The sequence below is a fragment of the Suillus clintonianus genome (genome assembly GCF_016758775.1).
Source record: "Suillus clintonianus strain FC179 chromosome Unknown DEU56scaffold_2, whole genome shotgun sequence".
NCBI classification, from domain to species: Eukaryota; Fungi; Basidiomycota; class Agaricomycetes; order Boletales; family Suillaceae; genus Suillus; species Suillus clintonianus.
Window position 1 is genome coordinate 872,563 of NW_024539226.1, and position 13,385 is coordinate 885,947.

Consider the following 13,385-nt stretch of genomic DNA (forward strand, 5'->3'; position numbering starts at 1 on the left):
AACAACGACATCAATCCCATAACATCATTACCACAGCCTCTTCTTCCCCCACGGCGCCCTCCGTAGTCCAGTGACTACCATCCATCCCGTCCATCGTGTTTGTTGGCGTCTCGCCCATTGGCAAATCGCCAGATCCTTCCATGGCTACAGAACTGGATGCACTTCCCTCTGGCACATTGATCACCGTGTCTTTTATCGGATCAAAGGCCTCCCCTTCGGGATTCGATTTGTCTGCATGACTATTTGAATCTGTATCCCACAGCATGAGCCCGTCAAGCAGTGCCAGTGACACACCCCCGGAATCAAGATCTTCAAATCGGATCGTTCGCGCTGGCGATGTCGACAGTGATGCCAAGAAGTCATATTCATCCGGTCTTGCCCTCAAGTTATCTAGGTTTTCTGGGCGAGCGTCCGGGCGCGGATACCGGAGTCGCATGGGCGCGTTCTGCTTTCTCAGGTTTTGTTCGACAGGGCTAAATATGTGTTGAAGTACCTTGATCATCATTGTCAATCTCAATATAGCGCAGATATACCTAGCGTCTCTGATGAGACTCACCCATGGCCCAATCACGGCGTGGCGTTGAGGTGGGATGTGAGCTTGGCGAATGTATCTCGGTTCCACACGATACGATGGTAGACTGTTGGGAGGAGGATCTAGCCTGGGAGGTATTTTTGGCACGTGAGGTTTCGGGGGCTGTTTCATCTCCAACTTCTTGATTGATTCTCGTTGCTGGTGGCGCACTTCATGTTCCATCGCCTCAACTGGTTTATCGAAAACATCTGAACAATCTAAAGCTGGTCAATCGAATGTAGTAGGCGAGACTACCAGGTCACACGCACTTGCAAGAGGACATGGCAGAGGGAAGTACGAATGTTTCTGGAGGTGTTTCTCCAAAGCCGGTGCCGACTTGAATCTCCGAGGACACGACTGCCAGCGGCATGTATATGGTCCCTGGAGATCGTTGATGAGTTACCTGATCTTGCCATCGAGAATCCACTTACCTGAGAGTTGATCTCTTGCGCGTGCGATTTGAGATGCAAATAGAGGTTCTCGCCGCTGTTCATCAGAGCATCACATCCATTCCATTGGCAGGGTCTCTCAACCATTCGGACTCTGCAGTCCGCGATGAGGGCTCGCTCGAAATCATTGTATTTGGCTGCAACGAACATAAGCCAGAAAAAATCACCCGAACTGGAACAAACTCATACACTCTTCCTCTTCCTCTGAGCCAGAGACTATGCCGTGATCCTCCAGTTTTCGTTTCTTGATAGCCCTCCTAAGCTCAGGAGGAGGCAGTGGTACCAACACATAGACCCTTTGACCTTTCTTCCTCTTTACACTTCGTAGTGGCGTCATTCCACGCTCCTCGTCCAACGCGTAGACACCCGAATCTGCGCGGCTCTTGGAGGGTGAACCACCACGTAGGATGGAGTCTACTATTAAAACTTCATCGTCCGTCTCCGGTGGAAGTGGAACACCAGAGTGGTCCGAGGGTGCAGGTGATGCCGACGGCGACGGCAGGAAAAGCGGAATAGCCCCGTTCCTATTGTCCTCACTCTGCTCGTGCGATTGCGCTCTAAAGCTGGGGGCAGGAGATGATATGCCTGCAGGTTCGGGCACAGGAGGTAGAGGCTCCTCCAGATCTGGGAATGATATTGGACTGTCGATGTGCTCATCTTCTTGACTAGGATCGTGACGGTGCACATCAGTGGCTATCGAAATTCCATCAACTCCACGCGCTAACTCCTCCTGATCCATGGACGTGGATGCCGGACATGGTGTAGTAGCAGGTAGTGGGGATTTTGGGGAAGCAGTGCCATTTGCGGGGGCAGTAGCACTTGGTTGATCATCCATCATGATGACATCATCAATCGCTTCCTTGATATGACTTTGCAGTGTTTGTGTTTGAGGCCGCTCTCCTTGCTCCATCAAAACATTCGAAGGAGGTTGTAGGAGACTAATTTCCTGTGGGGCTTCCTGAAGGGACTCAGCTGATAAGCCACGAGATGGTGATGTCTCCTGCTGATGCTCTGCAGCTACTGGTAGATTTCCCAGTGATACACCAACTTCCTCGTCAGCCTCATCCTCCTCTTCCGCCGTGATGGGTGGCGGGTTGAGTCCTAGTGACCGTAGGATATCTTTTGCGAGTCGCGACCTATCGGCTTGTTGCGGTGTGCGCGCCTCTCGGGCAGTCCCACTGCGTTCCCGTGGCGGCGGAGTAGCAGGCGGTATCGATACGGTAGTTGTGGCTTGCATGGACAATGGTATGCCCTGAGGTAGCGGCTGCTCCACGATATGTGGTTTTGACGCAGGGTAGTATCCACCCGCGTTCAATCCTGACGGCGCTGCGGGCTCATTCGGAATATGCGTCCGCACGTATTGGTTCAAATATCGATCATACGCGTAGTGAGCAACCTTGCCACCGGCACTTGGTATACTCATTGGAGGGGGTACATTGAATGGGCGATAAGCACCGCCTGCCACTTGTCCATTTATACTAGTTCCGGCCAGTGGTTGTGTTTGTGTGGTGGTAGATGAGGCTGGCTGAATTGAGGGTACTGAAGGCGCCGTCTGCGTAGTCGATACGGACACCTGTGCTTGAGGTGCGGAGGTTGTCTTGGCGGCCAATGCAGCGACAGTAGTTGCAGCAGTGCGATTTGAAGTCGACGCCTTTGGAGGTTGTGCACTGATGGACGTAGCCTGTGTGCTTTTGGTAACAGACGGTCTGGGGGGTACAGGAAATGACTTTGACGTAGTGTGCGTAGTTACAGGTGCAACAACTTTGCCGGCAACAGTGGTTTGACTCTGCTGCGCGATGTTCGGGACACGGTCGGAGGAGGCACCCGGCGCCGCAGCACTACTTGCATCCAGATGAGCTTTGCTAGCTGCTGAAGCCCTTGCACGAGTCACAGCACGAAATTCCATTAACAGCTCAGGCGCTAGAGAGCCGATGAGCAACTTCCGCCACTCCTCAGGCACGGAATGCAGATTTTTCATGAGGAAGTCGACGGTCGTGTCCATGTCAACTCGCTGAGGATGATAAAATCGTCAAGCTCGGTAGACCGGTGGCGTATAGGGGAACCCACCTGAAATCTTTCATGAAAGTATCGTACGAAAGCTTCCTTTGTACCGAGACCTGCTGGCGTTTGTTGAGCGGACGGAGAATTCGCAGGTGGGGGCAAAGGCTGAACTGTCGCCGCAGATGTTTCCGAAGGAACGATCGCCATAGGAACATGAATGCTGGTACTGGCAGAGGTAGAAGAATTGGTTCGAGGCAAGGGGGACCATTTGGAATTTCTCAGTTCATTCAGCATCGTGACTACCCCCTCGTCTTTGAAATTTGCCGGATCAACGCTGCGTGCGGCTTCAGCCCACCAATCCACGGCTACAGGACGTGAGCTCAGGAAGTCACGAATAGCTTGCGCGTTGCGCTGTCAGAAAGTAGTGAGAAGGCACAGCATTCACCAACATCACAACCTACATTGCAAGCTAACTGGAATTGCCGAATGAACTCTGGTTTCGTAATGGTGAGGTTGCCTGACGATTGACGATTGGTGGAGTGGGACTCAGTGGATGACAAAGCTGGACGCCGAGTTGAAGAAACAGCAGTCGCGACGGCTTGAGACGGTGCAGCCGAGGATGTCATTTGACGTTGAACGTGAACGGCATGCTGGGGAATCCCTGTTCCAGCAAATGAGCTTCCTTGAGGGTTGACGCCTACTGATGCAGTTTGCGTCTGTGGCGCACCTGCACCAGCCAGCTCTGCCGCGTACTTCTGACTCAGCTTTGCCCAGTATTCCTCGCCTTGTGGTTCAACACAGACGCAGTAAGTGCAACCATATCGATTTGAACGGACAAAAATTTACGTACTGTATTTAAATTGTTGCTGCTGATAAGGCGGGCCATTCTGATACATTTCCTGATAGGGCGTGGTCGAGGTGGGCATTGTATGTTGATAGCCGGGAACAGCGAATACAGAACCACGAGGATATGGTGCATGTGAACTTTGCGACGTTGCCGCTGCCTGTGATTGTGTTTGTACAAATGATGACCTCTGCAATGGTGGCTGAGGTGAAAATTGAGGAGCATGCGCCTGAAATCCAGCCTGCGGTGGCTGGCTGGTGGTTGGATGGTTAGGTCGGTTGTGATACGGCACTTGCGTGGACGGCCTAGATGACTGTACGGAGTGAGATTACAGAAGATACAGCAAATACGAGCAGTACATCAGGAGGCGAGTCGCGCACTTCTCCTTCGATTCTAGCTGTCAAGGGGACCTCTTCCACAGACTGATAGAGTGAATTAGGATAATAGCCATTTCCTGATGAAGACCCTGCTGCGATGCTGGTGGAGTGACCACATATGTCAATCACTATAGAAAGTGTTGTGGAACCTCTTTACTCACGGCGCTCCCGCTCCTGTGGACGCTCTCAACTCTGCCAGTCTCTGCCTTCTGGCGCGTTAGCCACAACGCTGTTCAACTGCAAAGCACTCACTCAGCCTCCCGCCCTTTTCTAACAGCCTCCTCTAGTTCGTTTTCTCGTTCCATTTCGACGAGCTTCCGCCGGGCCTCCTCGATCTTGGCCTTGCGTGACGCGTACTCTTGGCCGTTGAGGGGGGTGACAAACGAGGCCATCGCACGAAAATCGCTTGAGTTGGGCTGACCACCATTATTCATTGCCACAATATTCAACTATCAAGCAAATCAAACGAAGAATTGCTGAGCAGACGCCCTGAATGTGCAAAAAGTAAACCAACAAAACGATGAAAGGGAGAGTCGAGACAAACGCGTGACTGTCGTGACTGCATTGTGACTGTTATGTACGTACGCGTAAACACGGTACAGTTCAAATGCTCCCGAGGCTGAGCACTGATCGATGTCCCTCCTCCGAGTGGTTGCTCGCCATGCAGCACGTCCTTGGGCGCGTGCATATGCCTCCGAATCATCCTCACCGCTTCCGCCAGTAACTGGAGTGTATAAAGTATTCGACCGGACCGCTAAGAGGAAGCAGCGCGACCGCGCAGTGAGCAGAGATGCAGGCGTAGGGAGCAGGACTGTGGACTACGTCCGGGACGAAGTTGCAGACCGAATGATGGAGAGGCTACTGGTCAGTTAGCTTGTTATATTCCTTTTACCTTGACTGAGCGATTCATGTGTAGGACATCAAACGCAAATTCGATACCATTGTGGACCTTGGTTCGGGGCCTGGTCACTTTTCTAAGCTTCTTGAGCCTGAAAAAACTCGTAAAGTACTCATGATAGATTCTAGTGGTCCGATCTTTGCTTCTGGCTCTTGTTCCCCTGGCTGACTGCCATACAGAGACCACACTCAACCGAGATCTGGATGAAGAATTCGAAGGCACGTCATGTTACTTCAATGGGGTAACGCCCTGATAACAATACGAGCAATCCACAGTTGAAGTAGAGCGTGTTCATGCAGATGAAGAGAATCTCCTTGATGTTCTTCCCCGCAACTCTCAAGAGGCAATTGTGTCTTGCCTCAGCCTCCACTGGGTGAACGACCTACCAGGCGTACTTGTACAAATAAGAGAAGCCCTGAAACCTGATGGGCTCTTTTTGGGTGCCATGTTTGGCGGGGATACCTTGTTCGAGCTCAGGTAAGTGACACAGAAAGCTTTTTGTACTGTTGAAAAACATTTTTTCCACAGGACTGCCCTTCAACTTGCGGAAGTAGACCGCGAGGGCGGCATTTCGCCACATATTTCGCCCATGACAGGTCACTCGTTTATGCGCCCTTGCATTGTCATTTTTCCACCAGCTCTAATATGTTTTTGTATAGACACTAAAGATATCTCGAACCTTCTCTCTCGTGCGGGATTCACTCTACTCACTGTAGATATCGATGAAGTACTTGTTGGGTATCCGAGCATGTGGGAGCTTCTTGAAGATCTGCGCGACATGGGTGAGAGCAACGCTGTTGTCGGACGGTGAGCTGCTTCGATGCATACCACTATCTTTGTTCCCTATAGTAACTTTGTAGGCGACACTTCTTGCACAGGGATACATTGGCCGCTGCCTCAGCTATTTATAAAGGTCAGTTACAGCACCATGATGGAACTATACATTTAAATCCTTTTAACTAGAACTGCACGGAAATGAAGATGGCTCCGTTCCAGCAACATTCCAGATCATCTACATGGTATATTCAACCCCCCTTTTTAAATTGTCGCCTCATGTTCTATATCAGATTGGCTGGAAGCCTTCGCCCAATCAACCAAAGCCACTCGACCGTGGATCAGCCCAGACCAATCTCAAAGATGTGCTCTAATTTCTCCCGTGATCGTTATAGACTAGAATTTCATTCAAGCGTCGGATTTTTGCTAACATATTTCGTATACTCCACTCGTCAAAGATCTCGACTATCGACTATCGAATTTGATTTTCGCCTTCATAAGAATTAATATCCTACAATCCTAACTGTAACGTGGTATGCAACCTATCAAGAACAAGAAAACAAATGATAGCAACATCTCGGTCTAATAGCCCCTATCTCATCCACTGTGATTGTCAGGTATTACTCTCTTCAAAAATTCCTTCAGGTCAGCACGCTCCTTGGAACATGCCGCGTGTAGCACACCATTATACTCCAAAAAACTCACACCAGCGCTCCCGAAGGCCGCGCGTTCCGCCTCTCCTTTATCGCCCCACCGTAGTGCTAGACCGACCTGGTCCTTCAAAATCTCCGCCGACTTTCGCCCGAAGCTATATCTCACGAGTGGATCGTCTGTTCCATGGCCCCAAAAAACCGGCATGGTTAGCGCGTGTGGGGAGATGAGCGACTTGAAACGGTCTCGTAATGGCAGCCAGCCACTCATCACTGCGACTCCAGCAAGTTTCCAGCCCTCACCTCCCTCGCGTACCGCGCGTCCACCGAGACCAGAAAGGAGAACTATTGCACCACCTTGCGAAAAGCCGCTAAGGACAATACGCTCTTGTGGGATGCCAGCGTCGACCTCAGCCTTGACAAGCGCATCCAGCTTGCGCACCGAGTCAAACATGCCCGATGCATCCTCAGTCTCGGTGAAGGCAAAAGACGGTATATCGAACCAGGCACGGAGCCACTCTTTATTGTACACTGTTACGGGTCGCTGAGGTGCGTGGGGGGAGAACCCACTTGACATGCGGGAGGGCAGGCGCGAGCTCGTTTGTGAGGGGATTCCATCCTCTGCCATCATCACCGATGCCCTAGGTCATGTGTCAGCGTAGGCGAAGAGAGCGAGTGAGAGAAGTAGCGTGCAAATGGTTGAAGGTCATGTGGGGTGAGAGAGTGGACCTACATGTACACAAATCACTGTTGCGGTATGTGCTTTGGTTGGCTGCACCACTAGGAAAGGTAACGTGACTGTTGACATTGTTGGGTGTCTTCCTCCAGTCTGCGTGCGTTGAGGGTGTGAGAGGTGTCAAGTGGGCCAGAAACGGCACTGGTCTGAAGAATTTTAACACCGGAGCGACGAATGATTCTTCAAGTATCGCCCTCCCAATACTTAGCTGCTTGTGGCATATTTGATCGTTATATTTGTCTACGCTAACATAAGCTCAGGTACTCATAGATACCACGATCGATCTCTTATCTATATTGATGCCATAAGTGCCGGCGGTCCCCGGCCGCGGTGGCAATTCAACCTTAACCCGCGCAAATGCCACCGACAATATTGTGCATGCTCTCGACCGAAGCTCCACCCCGATGATGATCATGGAGCAGCCAGTGACTGCTCAGGGAGAAGAGAGTTCCTCACAACCACTCTCAAAGAATGCTCAAAAGAGAGTTGCAAAAGCAGCTCGCCTACAAGAACAAAAGGTTGAACGTCGCGCGCGCGAGAAGGAGGCGAAGAAACGCAAGCGACGAGAGCGTGCGCAAGCAGGCGATGCGGAGCCACGGAAGCGTCGTAAGATGGGTGGGCTGGATCAAACCTCATTTGCTGCGCAAGTGGTAATAGACCTGGGTTTCGATGATATGATGACGGACAAGGTGCGTACGAATTCTGTCGGCATTACTGTATTGGCACGAGCACACCTGCAGGAAGTGACCTCTTTGACTTCCCAACTTGCATATACATACAGCGCGAATCGACGATCACCTACGCCGTTTACATCACTATTATTTACATCCCTCAATGGGCGGACAAAGGCGCGGCTAGATGCCATAAATGATGCTGGACACAAGCGATGGACGAACACAGAATGGTGGGAGGAAGGTTACGATCGAATATGGACATCCAAATCCAATTCTTGTGACGGAGATGAAGACTTGGATGGACGTCGCGCGAGCGTGGTTTACCTGACCGCTGACTCCGAGGATGAGCTCATGGAACTTAAGGAGGGGGAAATATACGTTATCGGAGGTATTTGCGATCACAACCGATACAAGGTATGTACTTGGAACATATTCAGTTCGGCATTATATTGCCCAAGAACTACCGAGAGCCTGGGAGGCTGGATTCCTCCGCAAAATCCAGAAAATGGAGCTGTTATTTTTCACCCTATGTTCGCCTTCTCCGATCTGCTGCCCAAGATCTCCCATAACTCCTCCACCCTGATCTAACAAATATATTAGAATCTCTGCCTTGACAAAGCCCAAACGTCATCCATCCGACACGCACGCCTTCCCATAGGGCGATATATAGCATCGTTAACGACGAGGAAGGTGCTCACGGTCAACCAGGTGACATTTATTCGTTACGTTGTTCGTCTTTCTGATAGCGGAGGCTGTCCGGCTTACCTATAGGTATTCGAAATTTTACTGAAGTGGGTTGAAACACGAGACTGGGAACAGGCGTTTTGGAGCGTTATTCCAAAGAGGAAATTCCAAGGGAAAACAACCGGTCCAGATGCAACCCCTGAGGGAGAGCATGTTGAAGAAGATGAAGGCCAGGAGGATGGCGACAGAGTTCAGGAGGTGGCTTCGGGCGAGGATGGGGAAGAAACTCTCGACCCCAACTTAGTGCTTATCACGGCATGATAGTCTCCACCTGTATTCCCCGATCCATTTTCCATCACGAGGCGCTTGCTTCTAGTGAGATATTTTTTCTTACCCATCCTTCCATCGTGTCACTACCGTGCGATTAAATTTGACATGCATAGCATGGATGATGGATTGACGTTTGCGTTCATGTTATGATCCCCGTGCGGTGGGCGAGGCTATGAAAAGGGGGAATGTCCAGACTACAGGTCTACCCACTAGGGGATAACCTAGTATACGCATGGGAATCCTGGCCTGATCATTGTTCGAAACGAACTCCTTGAATATATTATTATTTAGAATGTTCAGCTTCGTAAGCTTAGGGTCTCAATATGTTTGGCCTGCCAAACCCGAACCGCAGCCACCCTATCACCAAAGATGCTATTGGCCATGCCTAATACTAGTTCACGTGGATTGCAAACTTTCATATCGCTAGCAACGCGCGTTTTCTCCACTTATCCATATAAACATCCACATCAGATGTCGTCAGCCATCATCCAGCCGACCGCAGCACACACCGCAACTGTCATCTTTGCTCATGTGCGCTCACAATGCCAATTCGCAACCGTACTATACTGATTGTAGTCTCACCCTGTAGGGTCTCGGTGACGAGGGAGAAAGCTGGCGCGCAGCGATAAGCGGCGATTACGACTACAGAAAACCCGGTGAACTGACGATCCCCGCCCGCCTTCCTCATGTCAAATGGATCTTCCCGGATGCGCCTGAGCAAGCAGTCACAGCAAACTTCGGCACTCGGATGCCCTCATGGTTTGATATATCTAATCTACCGCTTCAACCAGGGCAGTACTTCAACAAAGTATTCGAGGACGATGAGAGCGTGAGGAATGGTGTTCAGATTATAGACGACTTGGTTCAGGCAGAAGTGAAGGCTGGAATACCAGAAAGTCGCATTGTAGTCGGCGGATTCAGCCAAGGAGGATCCCTGGCTTTGGTGACAGGTTTGGGTGGTAAAGACTGGAGAACGAAAAGTTCTGGGGATGAAAGCAAGCTAGCTGGTGTAGTCGTGCTGAGTGGTTGGATGCCACTCAGAGAGAAGTTCAAGTCGGTCAGTGCTGATAGCATCGCCATAAAAATTTCTCCGTATGATGGTACTGATCAATTCTACAGCGCATCTCTCCCCACGCCAAATCTGTTCCGGTATTCTGGGGACATGGAACAGCAGATGCGGTGATATACCATACAGTGGGGGAACTTTCAGTTGAATTGCTTCAAGAACAACTCGGTATCGTGAAGCATAGTACCCATGACCAACTTGGCACTCCTGGAATAAGCTTTCGGTCATATGAACGTATGGGTCACGCTTCATGCAATAAAGAGATGGAAGATCTGGTGACGTTCTTGGGAAGTGTCTTACCACCACTGCAGGTATGGTTAAATGAACGCCGTCGATCAAATACACGCTGACAGTTTGTAGCAAACCCAGAACCTGTAATGCAAATTATTGCAAGACGCTAGCACCTGCTACCTTCATATATCCAGAGATTTCATTCGTGTGTCTGGTGCCTCGGTCAATTACATTGCAATCGCTCTCCCTTGGCCATTTCTAAATTGCTGCTTGACATGGATATTGTGCCCGATATTCGCAAGATATTCGTGTGCGAATTACCCCTATATAATCCCGCGCTTCTCAATGTTGTATCGACGTGGCAGACATAGATCACAGCATCATTGCCCTCATTACCCACCACATCCTGCCGGTGAGAATGAGTGAGAATGTGGGTGTAGAGTGGGCTTCAAGTTTCCTATTTTATGCAGTGCCCTTTGCTCCTCCAGAACTCTGTCCTGTGAGATGGTGTCTTTACCGCTTACTTTTGTGACCATATCCCCCAGGGTGAAGCACACTGCCACTGTCATATTCGCTCATGTACGTGCTGTGGCGATCACGAGAGGGTCATATTCAACTTTGACGTGCTCATAGGGACTGGGAGATAATGGCCTGGATTTCTCGAACCATAAGGAGATGCGTACGATCGCATCCCAGCTTCCGCACATCAAGTGGGTGTTCCCTAGTGCGCCTGAGCGCTCCATCACCGCGTGGAAAGGAGATTCGAGGAGGCAAAGCTCAACCAGGGCCTGGCTCGACGTCTTGCGCGAGCCTTTGATGTATTCGTCGGAATACGACGACATTCAGGAGTACGATGAGGGCATTTTGCAAAGCGTCAAGCATTTAGATGCCTTTGTCCAATCTGAGATCGATTCAGGAATTTCAGAACGACGTATCGTGCTTGGGGGATTTGGCCAAGGGGGTGCGATATCCCTGATCACAGGTTTGGGTGGCAGTCAGTGGAGGGACGCATCCGACACAAAAGGTGGTTGGAAGTTGGGGGGAGTCATATCTCTGGGTGGTTGGCTTCCCATGCGGGAAAAGTACAAAAAGGTGAGGAAGACTTTCAAATGTAACCACACGTTGTCTCTTAGTCGTGTTTGCAGCGGTTGTCCATGCACGCATCTACGATACCCGTGTTCTGGGGTCATGGAGTGCAGAATGAATCCGTGACCTGGGGTCTGAGCTGGGAGTCAGCCGAGTTCATAGGAGATAAACTCGAAGTCAGATACGGTCAGTATACGAAGGTGGGAGAGCCGGGTGTGAGCTTCATGTCGTACGGCGTAGCACATTGGATGGCTGAATCTGAGATGGAAGATCTGAGGTTGTTCTTGAAGAAGATCCTTCCTTTGGAAGGATAGGGGGGCGTCAATCTGACTGTGTACTGGGCTTGTAGACAGACATTTTTTTTCGCACCCTGTTAGATTGAAAGCAAATTCGATCGACCTGGCATTTAAGATTGGACGATAGTAACTCTCTTCAAGTGTATTTCATATCATGCCTCATCAACCGGATTCCATGTTACCGCACCTTCTCCTCCTTGATCAAGTGCATCAAGTGCATCCATGTCATCGTTATCCAGCTCGAAGTTAAAAACTTGGGCGTTAGATCTGATGCGCTCTGGACGTGAAGATTTTGGAAGGGGGATATATCTGAAGGACTTCTAAGGTCTGAGTTAAGGTTTGCAACGGAGATGCTCACCCTTTTTGCAGCGACCACCGAATGAGGATTTGTGCCTCGTCTTTATCGTGCTGCGGGCAGATTGTCCGTTAGCTCGCACATAAAAAAGGTTTTTGAGACTAGTAAACCTTCTTTGCAAGCAGTCTAAATACATCATGATCCATTCGGCCCGTCACAAGCGGAGAATACGCCTGTATCGTTATGCCCTTTGCCCGACAATACTCCACAATGGGCCTTTGTTGGCAGAAAGGGTGAAGCTCAATTTGATTGACATCAGGCAACTCTAATCCAGCGTCAATAATTTCGTCGATGTGTTTTCCGGAGCTGTCAAGAAACAAATCACATTATTCGATAGGTAAGGTCGATATCAAGAAATGATGAACCTACTAATTTGAAACGCCGATCTTCTTCACGAGGCCATCTTTTTTCGCTTCGACGAGGGCTCTGTAGGTCGAGAGTCGCTTCTCCTTCCCAGTGACCGGGGAGTGGATCAAGTACAAGTCGTAATAAGCTTATCATGCACTCGGCACCACGTTGATATATAAGACAATGAAGACCTACCCAAACCAAGCTGGTCCACTGATTCCTGAATACATTCGCGGGCCCTCGCATAACCGAAGTCGAAGTGGTAGATCTTTGAGGCTGTCAATATTTCGAATTAACGGCTGAACTATCCTGCACCAACACAATACGTACTAATGAATATATGCTCGCGGGGGATTCCACTTCGTCGGACACCCGCCCCTACTTGAGCTTCGTTCATGTAGTACCTCGCTGAGTCAATCATCCTTGAATATGAGCTAGTTGAAAGTCGACTACATTCGCTGACAGGCAGACGAGTTACCTGTACCCCTCTTCCAAGGCAACTTGACAAGCATCTGCGCACTCATCGTTCAGGTAGACCCCGAGCCCGATAACGGGCATGGTTCCGCCTGTGAATGGATGTCTCAGGCACTGTACCGACGTCAATGACTAAATAATAAACTTACCTGAGAGGAGCTGGGTGACACTGTGAAGGCTTAACACCATGATGGAGAGGTGAATACCAGTTTCGGCCGAATGAGCGGCCGCAGAGTGAGATCAAGGGGATATAAATAGCTCCCCAAGGCTCTCGGATGGTCTTGCGCGTGGTAGTACATGCGGGGTGCGGCTATAGTGGCACGGTGGTTGTGGCATTCGTTTTGTAATTAGCACTGCTGACGCATTGAGCATTCATGGCTTCTGGATGCAGAGCCTCGCTCATTCATTGAGAAAAGAAAGCGTTTCGAGCGACATTTAAATGCCATGTCACCTTAGCACAACTTCTGCAAGGTACCAAAGTAGTTCAGGGTGAATTCCTAGGTATTTTTGGTGGTAGTGCCGGGCCCGAACATAGATACTT

General features: G+C 50.2%; 7 protein-coding genes across 7 annotated transcripts; 4 read left to right on the forward strand and 3 right to left on the reverse strand.

Annotated features, from left to right (window-relative positions):
- Positions 1 to 10: 10 nt before the first annotated feature.
- Positions 11 to 1,357, reverse strand: DEU56DRAFT_723884 (uncharacterized protein; the record flags this gene model as incomplete). The annotated part of the gene is made up of 5 exons (XM_041347793.1): positions 11 to 493; positions 557 to 789; positions 841 to 952; positions 1,003 to 1,157; positions 1,210 to 1,357. 5 exons carry the CDS (start codon positions 1,355 to 1,357, stop codon positions 11 to 13), a joined length of 1,131 nt encoding a protein of 376 aa, XP_041215340.1.
- A 3,490-nt stretch (positions 1,358 to 4,847) lies between these two features.
- DEU56DRAFT_766745 (S-adenosyl-L-methionine-dependent methyltransferase) lies at positions 4,848 to 6,477 on the forward strand. The gene is made up of 9 exons (XM_041351107.1): positions 4,848 to 5,106; positions 5,159 to 5,270; positions 5,320 to 5,358; positions 5,416 to 5,617; positions 5,669 to 5,736; positions 5,800 to 5,947; positions 6,001 to 6,053; positions 6,104 to 6,159; positions 6,208 to 6,477. The coding sequence occupies exons 1-9, from the start codon at positions 4,876 to 4,878 to the stop codon at positions 6,286 to 6,288; spliced, it is 990 nt and encodes a 329-aa protein (XP_041215341.1). The 5' UTR covers positions 4,848 to 4,875; the 3' UTR covers positions 6,289 to 6,477.
- DEU56DRAFT_766749 (Alpha/Beta hydrolase protein) lies at positions 6,478 to 7,519 on the reverse strand. Its single transcript, XM_041351108.1, has 3 exons — positions 7,298 to 7,519; positions 7,131 to 7,205; positions 6,478 to 7,108 (listed from the first exon to the last, which is right to left on the reverse strand). Exons 1-3 carry the CDS (start codon positions 7,370 to 7,372, stop codon positions 6,512 to 6,514), a joined length of 747 nt encoding a protein of 248 aa, XP_041215342.1. The 5' UTR covers positions 7,373 to 7,519; the 3' UTR covers positions 6,478 to 6,511.
- A 142-nt stretch (positions 7,520 to 7,661) lies between these two features.
- Positions 7,662 to 9,124, forward strand: DEU56DRAFT_766757 (guanine-1-methyltransferase-domain-containing protein). Its single transcript, XM_041351109.1, has 4 exons — positions 7,662 to 7,989; positions 8,041 to 8,388; positions 8,575 to 8,682; positions 8,746 to 9,124. The coding sequence occupies exons 1-4, from the start codon at positions 7,705 to 7,707 to the stop codon at positions 8,977 to 8,979; spliced, it is 975 nt and encodes a 324-aa protein (XP_041215343.1). The 5' UTR covers positions 7,662 to 7,704; the 3' UTR covers positions 8,980 to 9,124.
- A 335-nt stretch (positions 9,125 to 9,459) lies between these two features.
- Positions 9,460 to 10,753, forward strand: DEU56DRAFT_937511 (Phospholipase/carboxylesterase/thioesterase; the record flags this gene model as incomplete). Its single annotated transcript, XM_041358832.1, has 4 exons — positions 9,460 to 9,519; positions 9,578 to 10,045; positions 10,108 to 10,365; positions 10,408 to 10,753. 4 exons carry the CDS (start codon positions 9,460 to 9,462, stop codon positions 10,453 to 10,455), a joined length of 834 nt encoding a protein of 277 aa, XP_041215344.1. The 3' UTR covers positions 10,456 to 10,753.
- On the forward strand, positions 10,506 to 11,989 carry DEU56DRAFT_232905 (Phospholipase/carboxylesterase/thioesterase). The gene is made up of 3 exons (XM_041345200.1): positions 10,506 to 10,864; positions 10,919 to 11,377; positions 11,431 to 11,989. The coding sequence occupies exons 1-3, from the start codon at positions 10,790 to 10,792 to the stop codon at positions 11,683 to 11,685; spliced, it is 789 nt and encodes a 262-aa protein (XP_041215345.1). The 5' UTR covers positions 10,506 to 10,789; the 3' UTR covers positions 11,686 to 11,989.
- DEU56DRAFT_906529 (NADP-dependent oxidoreductase domain-containing protein) lies at positions 11,820 to 13,033 on the reverse strand (the record flags this gene model as incomplete). The annotated part of the gene is made up of 8 exons (XM_041356830.1): positions 11,820 to 11,976; positions 12,026 to 12,075; positions 12,133 to 12,328; positions 12,392 to 12,515; positions 12,566 to 12,646; positions 12,701 to 12,792; positions 12,849 to 12,936; positions 12,994 to 13,033. 8 exons carry the CDS (start codon positions 13,031 to 13,033, stop codon positions 11,820 to 11,822), a joined length of 828 nt encoding a protein of 275 aa, XP_041215346.1.
- Positions 13,034 to 13,385: the final 352 nt, after the last annotated feature.

Excerpts from the sequence above, each read along its gene's own strand:
- DEU56DRAFT_766749 (XM_041351108.1), bottom strand. The coding sequence starts at position 7,372 with ATGTCAACAGTCACGTTACCTTTCCTAGTGGTGCAGCCAACCAAAGCA. Across the intron at positions 7,206-7,297 it reads CAACAGTGATTTGTGTACAT|GGCATCGGTGATGATGGCAG; the intron begins GTAGGTCCACTC and ends CACATGACCTAG.
- DEU56DRAFT_232905 (XM_041345200.1), top strand. The coding sequence starts at position 10,790 with ATGGTGTCTTTACCGCTTACTTTTGTGACCATATCCCCCAGGGTGAAG. Across the intron at positions 10,865-10,918 it reads CCACTGTCATATTCGCTCAT|GGACTGGGAGATAATGGCCT; the intron begins GTACGTGCTGTG and ends ACGTGCTCATAG. Across the intron at positions 11,378-11,430 it reads TGCGGGAAAAGTACAAAAAG|CGGTTGTCCATGCACGCATC; the intron begins GTGAGGAAGACT and ends TCGTGTTTGCAG.
- DEU56DRAFT_766757 (XM_041351109.1), top strand. The coding sequence starts at position 7,705 with ATGATGATCATGGAGCAGCCAGTGACTGCTCAGGGAGAAGAGAGTTCC. Across the intron at positions 7,990-8,040 it reads ATGATATGATGACGGACAAG|GAAGTGACCTCTTTGACTTC; the intron begins GTGCGTACGAAT and ends GCACACCTGCAG. Across the intron at positions 8,389-8,574 it reads GCGATCACAACCGATACAAG|AATCTCTGCCTTGACAAAGC; the intron begins GTATGTACTTGG and ends CAAATATATTAG.
- DEU56DRAFT_766745 (XM_041351107.1), top strand. The coding sequence starts at position 4,876 with ATGTCCCTCCTCCGAGTGGTTGCTCGCCATGCAGCACGTCCTTGGGCG. Across the intron at positions 5,948-6,000 it reads AGCAACGCTGTTGTCGGACG|GCGACACTTCTTGCACAGGG; the intron begins GTGAGCTGCTTC and ends GTAACTTTGTAG. Across the intron at positions 6,160-6,207 it reads CATTCCAGATCATCTACATG|ATTGGCTGGAAGCCTTCGCC; the intron begins GTATATTCAACC and ends GTTCTATATCAG.